At 40.3% G+C, this 7,833-nt stretch overlaps 1 protein-coding gene across 2 annotated transcripts in view; it reads right to left on the minus strand.

The window, feature by feature from the left end:
* kdm7aa (lysine (K)-specific demethylase 7Aa) overlaps positions 1 to 1,604 on the minus strand; it is a 13,183-nt gene extending 11,579 nt beyond the window's left edge. For both annotated transcript variants that reach the window (XM_053508534.1, XM_053508533.1), the window contains exons 1-3: positions 1,450 to 1,604; positions 120 to 205; positions 1 to 12 (exon numbers count right to left, since the gene is read on the minus strand). The exon at positions 1 to 12 is cut by the window's left edge and continues 109 nt beyond it. In XM_053508534.1, the coding sequence (XP_053364509.1) occupies positions 1 to 12; positions 120 to 205; positions 1,450 to 1,565 (214 nt within the window). In that variant the 5' untranslated portion in view covers positions 1,566 to 1,604. The remainder of the gene's footprint in view (positions 13 to 119; positions 206 to 1,449) is intronic.
* Positions 1,605 to 7,833: the final 6,229 nt, after the last annotated feature.

Raw genomic sequence — 7,833 nt, forward strand, 5'->3', positions numbered from 1 at the left:
TCCTCTTTTTCACTGAGACAGACACACAACCATCATCATCATCATCATCATCGTCGTTTATACTACTGAGGGAACATGCACACCCACCTACCCACCCACGCGCCCTCACACACACTTACTGAGTGAGGGTCCGTGGATGGGATGACAGTTAGGACAGTGATACTCGTCAATATCTGCTGCATGATGCTCCTCCACCTGCACACAGCTACACACACACACACACACACACACACACACTTAGTTTCATTGAGGTGTAACATTAATGTTACAGCATATACAGAGAGAGAGAGAGAGACAGTCCATTTGTCTGCTGATCAGTACCCCACCCCAAACATTCCTTTACACATCCACCTCTCCATCTCTCTCTACATGGGTCACACATCCTTCACTCCATCCATCCTTCATTGTCATATTTTAATAAATAACCTCGTCTCCCTCCCTCACTCAGTAGATCTCAGAGTTAACCTCCCCGTCCTCCTGACATCCGTCCCTTCCTCTCTATCGCTTCATCTATCTTCCTACCTGTCTCTCTCATTTATCAGTTAACCCAGCTTTCTCTGACATCTATTCATCCATCCGTCCCTCAGTCCACCAATCTACCTGTCTCTATCTATCCATCAATTAACCTTCTAATCTAATAATCCATAAATGAATTAACACAATTAAGAGGCAGTACCCGTCCTTCTGTCTGGGTGTCCATTTATCTGTCCATCACATCCTCAGTCTGTCTAACTGCATCACTATCAATGTTATCTATCCATCCATCCTGTCTGTTATAATAGTCTCTCCATCTTCTCGTCTCCGTCTCTCTGTCTCTCAGTTTACATTATGTTTACAAATGGAGATGATATTCATCTGTCTCTCCGTACATTCATTCACAGACAGAGACAACCTCTCTCTCTCTCTCTCACACACACACACACACACACTGTACATAAACTGTAAACATTGTAAACTGAAGGTTTGAAGTTAACAAGAACAATTAATCCAAGAAACATTATAACTGACATTACAAGTATTACTATTAATGATCTTTATTTATTATTATTATTATGAAAGAAACACACACACTCACACTCACACACACACACGTCAGGTCTCAATTCTCCCCAAATATCCCACGTTAAACAATAAATTAGTCCACCAGGAAGTGTTTACAAACTGAACCAGGACTAACCCTAACACATGACGTCATGTCTACAGTCAAGTAATCACGTGACACTGATTAGTGTTATTATTATTGTTGTTTTTTTTCTCTACACTCAGATGGTTTATCCTCAGTGAACAACTCTAACATAAAGCACTCAGGCAGTGCTAATGCTAACGCTAACGCTAATTAGCATGGCTGCTAACTCGGCGCTCGGCTCCACGCCTCGCCCCGCCAATACCGCGCTCATCCCCCGGGCCGGACCGATCAGGGCTGGGTGAAGGACGGCTCAGACTCCCTACCTGCCGTGGAACCAGTCCTTACAGATGTCACACTCGATCATGAAGCGGTTGAGATCGTACGGCTGCCGGCACACACAGTAGAGCTGGGCCGCCGCCATCTTGCATCCTCTGCTCATCCCGAGGGCGAAGTTTAAATGTCGGCGGAAACTGCCGAAGGTGGGGATTTAACACTGACGGAAATCCCCGAGTGCGGGCTCGGCTGTGACAGGGAGCACGTACAAAATGGACACCACGTGACGGAGCGTCGGCGGAAACAGACGAAGATGGACTCGGCGGAAATGACCGAAAGAGACCGCGGAAAGAACAGCAGGATTAAAGACAGGGAAAAGCCTTCGGGTTAAATATAAAATGTGCGATGTGGATGTGCTGTGAAAGTAATTATAGTTAAAATATTAGGGTTGTTGTTTCTTCTAAATAACTGCAATAAAAAAGATTATAAACCACAAAACGCGAAAAACACAGTATTGTCCTGGACTTGTGCGCCATCTAGCGGATATTCACCAAATTTAACCTTCAAGATGTTTTCTTGTTAGAGCAGTCCTCCTCACCCTGCAAACTCAATCAAATACTGAAATGAGTCAGCCAAAAGAAAAAAATGGATACACACTTCAGGAAAAAAAAATCTATGATTTATATCATATTAATATAAGAATAGTAATATATTAATATTATAATATATTAATGTATAATGTATAGCAATACACTCCGTATAAAAATATTTATACATTTTTCTTTTATTGAAGTGTGATTTTTTTTGGTATATATTCTGTACACACACACACACACACACACACACACACACACACACACACAAGGATCAGCCATAACATTATGACCCCTGCCTAATATTCCTATTAAAACCAGTATTAAACTTTGAGCTACAGTAGCTCTTCTATGTGTGGCTGCGTGGGTCGCCTCCAGGGTCCAGGTTTGATTCCCACCTTGGGGTCTGTATGCATGGAGTTTGCGTGTTCTCCCTTTGCTTGGTGGGTTTCCTCCCATAGTCCAAAGACATGCAGATTAGGATAATTGTGGCTCCGAAATTGTCTGTAATTGTTTGAGTGAATTTGTGTGACAAACACATCAACATGTAGAATATAGGACTCTCTTCTGACGGTCACATGGCATTATTAATGTGACTGCTGACATCTTTAGAGGAAACAGAATATTACATAGTTTTTTGTGCCGTCCCCAACTGTCTGCTTTGTGAGTGCCCAGTGATGTATTGGCACCCTGTCCAGTGTGTACCCCACCTCGTACTCTAAGTCTCCAGGCCCCTGTGACCCTATAAAGCGCTATAGACGATGAGTGAATAAATTTCTACACATACTGTACGAACAATATGATTGTACTGGATTTATTTTCTTGTGTCTGCGCAGAGGCTCTCTGAGTCAGTGCTGGAAAAGAAAGAAAACAAAAGTAGAATAAACATAGAATAAATAAATAAATAGTATTTAGGATTTTATAAAGGATTTAAACAATCATTTTATAACACACTATAACATTATCTAGTGCTCTAAGTGTACTACGGTATGTTTTAAACATGACCCCCAGATATTGAACTATTGCCCGTCTCCACATCAACAAATTGCACTTCATCTTAAAAGCACGGATCGTACACTACAATTTGCTCTTTGATAATACATCAAGGTGAAGGATAGTAACGTGTAAGGATACTTTACAGCTAAGGATAAGGACACACACCTGCACACTGATTATAGCGGCAGGTCCCCATATGACAGACCTGCTCTTTCCTTCCCTTCTCTCTTTTGCCATCAGTCTGACTGTGGCTGGAATGACAATGTTATAGAAACATACTTTGTGTGATTATACCGTCTGGTTTGAGTTGTGTCTGCGGTTGTGTGTTTGTGCATGAGCAGAGAGTACTGTAAGCCTGGTGGTGTGTGTCCTGAAGTCTTTGTCTGCTTTTTGGCTGTTCAGTATCCACTGTCCATCTACCCAAAGTCTTACAAACAGCTTTGATGCTCGGGATGAACACGGCCACGCGACTCATTATAACAGACTGGAGCGACTCATTATAACAGACTGGAGCGACCCATTATAACAGACTGGAGATCTCACTCACTTCCATCTTTTCACAGGTGGATGTTGGAAATAGTGCCTATTAATGATGTCAGACGGAAATATCTGAATCCTTCGTCATTTTTTTCTTTTGACATATTTGGAGTCTATTTATAGCCTATCAGGACAATCTTCACATGACTAGTAATGCACACTGGGTTGTACATTAACTGTACATCCTCTGGCAGCACCCTCCCCTTAATTAATCAATTAGGCCTATTAATTAATGAATAGTTCATTTATGTGTTTATTTAAAGTGTATGTGCACAACTGTTAAAAATGTATTTTTTTCCCCTATAGGTACTGTTTATAAGATTAGGATTGTATTATTTGTCACATGTACCTTACAGCACAGTGAAATGATTTTTCTGCATATGCCAGTTAGGAAGCTGGGTTTCAGAGCGCAGGGTGAGGCAGGACACAGCGCCCCCTGGAGCAGACATGTAAGATTGGTTAAGAGCCTTGGTCAAGGGCTCAACAGTGACATCTTGGCAGTGTTGGGGCTTGAACCCCCGCCCTTGAACCCCCGCCCTTCCGATCAGTAACCCAGAGCCTTAACCATTTGAGCCACCACTATCCTCCAGAAGGGGGAGCTGGAGTCTTGTGAACAGGATGCAGTCTCTGGTTGTGGTAGACAGCCACAGTCAGGCGATCTCTGGTATCTTTGGTAACAAGCAAGTTATTATTTATTGTAAAACAAAGTAAACAGAACGTTAACTGTAACACTCACTCACTCTCACTCATCGTCTATACCGCTTTATCCTGTATTCAGGGTCGCAGAGACCTGGAGCCTATCCCAGGAGGCTTATACCCCTATCTCACCTACGCGGTTTGACTCACGGTGACGTTCCGCTAAGTTTTGTAAGGACCGCAATCTTCTGCAAGGACCGGCAAAAAAATTAAAACATTAAATAAAAAATAATAATAAACATGTTTAATTTTTCGTGCAGAAAGATGGAAACGTATTCACAGCGCCAAAAACTAGCGGTGAATCATGATAAACCGTACTTATGACCACCGCGCGAAACTGCGTAGATGAGATATATCATGAGGGGCATTAGGGCACAAGGCAGGGTACACCCTGGACAGGGTGCCAATCCATCACAGGGCACACACACACATACACTCACTCACACTCATTTATACACTACGGGCAATTTGGGAATTAGCCTAACCTGACTGTGGGAGGAAATTGTTGTGAATATTGATGCTAATGAAGCAGAGTAAACTCCATGAAGGTTAGTTTTAGTTTCTCTCCACTAGGTGGTCACATAAGACAAATAAAAAGACGTGGTTGAAAAGTGGTGTTTCCTCTTACACTGACGGAACAGGGGGTCACAGAGCCTATGGAGTTTTCAGGATAAAGAAGATCTCTGTTTGGTGGTCCAGTGTGTTCACTATATTCATCATTTATCATTAGTACAACAGAAATGAGAAACATGTCAAACATCTAAACGTTATATCAGATCCATGATTATACAATGAAAATTCATTGTTTAAAAGAAATTTAAAAAATATAATCTGCACAAACCAAGTGGGATTGAGAAAACCCCCTTTAGTCTGAGTTTCACACCGCACTCTGTCTAGTCTTTAGCTTGTAAATCCCATCCAGTCTGTATAAGTGCCATAAAGAGAGCTGAAGGTCTGTGAAATCTGATCATCCATCACCGTGGGATTTATTTTATACACTCCACATGCTACCATCTCTGTGTATTCAATCACAACCGGATGCTTACAGAGCCATGTTTCATACTAATGAACTCTTGACTATATACTAATTGTGATTTACACTGTACTTTTACAAATAATCACATGTCATAATTAGAGAAACACTGCTGGTTTAAAACCGTGCATCATGAACCAGGTTATTATAACCATATCGCCAGTGACTTTCAATTCTTTAAAGATTACATGAGATAAGATGAAATGAGGACATATTTTATCCACAAAATATGAAAATCTGTGCTAAAATATCCTTAAAAAATTTTTTTTTCTTACTTGAAACATTCAGTAATGTAAGCCAAAATGAACTGATTGAAATGTCAATGAACTAGTTAAAATGTGAAATCTATGTTTAAAGGTTTTATTATTATTATTATTATTATTATTATTATTAATATTAATAATAATAAAGATGTCACGATCAGACTTTTTTTTATCAAACAAAAAATGTTTTAAAAAGTTAAAGAAAAAAAGGTTTAGAAAGATATTTTAATCAGAGGTTTTCACAGGAACTCTGTTTCTATTTTCCATAATCATGTCCCTGTTGATGTGATTATTTGCAGGACTATAAGTACTGTGCTGGAGATCATCATAAACATCATGAACAGTTCTCCATTGTGCTTTTCACAGGAGCACATCCAGCTCTTGACTCACGCCGACACTGTGGTCAATGAGGTACTGCTGGGGGTCGTTTCTATCAGCTGCCAAAATGTTCTACAGCATCTACTTCAATGGATAGACAGAATTTATTTACATACACACTCAAACTATGCATACAGGGAACACCACAAGCTGGATGTTGTGCATGGATCGACGGATTGATGGATAGGTGAGTGAATAGATGGATGGATGGATGGGTGGATGAATAGATGAACTGATAAATGGATGGATGGATGGATGAAAGAGTGAATGGATGAATGGATGGGCAGGTAGATGGTTGGATAGATGGATAAATGTATGAATAGATGGGTGGGTGGATGCACGGATGAGTGAATGGATGGATGGATGGATAGATGGATGGATGGGAAGAATTTTTTCTTTTCCTTTTCTATGTACAGTATGCTGGGGAGGTAGCCTCAGAAGCAAGAATGCCAAGGTGCTCAGGAGAGCTGGTTTGTTGGTTGGTTTTTGAGCTGGACTCTCTTGAGGACATTAAACAAAGTGCTGTCCATCATGGCCAACCTTGACCACCCACTGCACAGAGATTTTACAAACAGAAGAGTGGAAGACAAAACTGTTTAACTGACGGACTGAGGAAACCCTTTGTCCCCAGAGTCATTCGGCTTTTCAGCACCTCTCTACAGGGGCATGGGAATGTGGACTGGGAGATCTAGGCTTAAGGCTCTTCTGTGATATACATCATGGTGTTGCCTATAACACGTTTATCTGTAAGCGCCTCTTAGCATTTGTTGGATTAAAATAATTTTGTCTAGGATTTGAGTTTCCTTTTTCATTTGATGTTGAAAAGTCTTTATAAACGATTGCCTTTCATTTACACAAACTGTGTTTAGGTCACTATTTGGAAAACACCTTCCAAAATGAAGGTACTTAGAACCTTCTGTTTTTAATTTTGTCTTGACCTCAGCGTGTTATGTGTGTTGTCATGTGGATTAATTATTTTAAGAATGTAGTAAAAGACCACATAAAAAAAAAAAAACTCCTGTATACGTGGATTAAGCCTAAGACTCTTGCACAGTACTGTTTGTCCTGGCACAAGGGCTGTGTCTCTCATTAGAGAAGCAGCTGTCCGTTTAGCTACTTCATTAAATTACTGTCAGATTTGTTCCAATATTTTGTTAGGCTACTGTCACGTTTGTTCCAGTCAAACAATAATTTCTTGTTTAAAAAACCAAAACATACGGAACCAAATCCAGGTTTAAATGTTTCATGAGAACTTCCAAAGTCTGCACTAATTTCCAGCTATTTGTCTGTTTAGGATGTACTTGTTAGAATAATGCCCCCCCGAACACACACACCATTGGCCCGTATTTGGCAGTGGATGGATGTCCATATGGGCTAAATTGCCTTCTTTTTGGAAGAATGTGCCCTCTTAAAAGACAAAAGAGGGCAAAAGGCTGCAAACAAATTAAACTTGTGAAATGATCAAAGGCCATTATTTCTCTCTCTCTCAAACACGCACACACACAGTACCGAATAAATGTCTGTAATGTCTAGACGCAGGATGTAATCAGTTTGAAACGCTAATCATGTGTAATCAAATATATTAAATAAGGTCACGTACAGTCACACCATCAATCATTTTACTTTTAAACAGCACGTCATATACTGCAGCTCCTTAGACTGTTGAAGGTTTAATTCTGGGAGTCAGGTAATATTTACATATTTGAGAGGGTGTGAAAGCATTACAGATCGATTCAGGTAAATATTGCGACCCACACCGACTCCAAAACTGATTTTGTTTTAAATTTAATTTGAAGTTATATGTCTGCATTTGAGGTGGTAAATGGTGCAGTTGCTACTGTATATACTGTAATCCTATAACCAAATCCTATATAACCCTATATCTATAGTCTAAATGCACACATTGGCGGGCAGCACAGTGTTCTGTGTGGTAAAAGT

This window comes from Clarias gariepinus, chromosome 12, assembly GCF_024256425.1.
Source record: "Clarias gariepinus isolate MV-2021 ecotype Netherlands chromosome 12, CGAR_prim_01v2, whole genome shotgun sequence".
Classification (NCBI taxonomy): Eukaryota; Metazoa; Chordata; class Actinopteri; order Siluriformes; family Clariidae; genus Clarias; species Clarias gariepinus.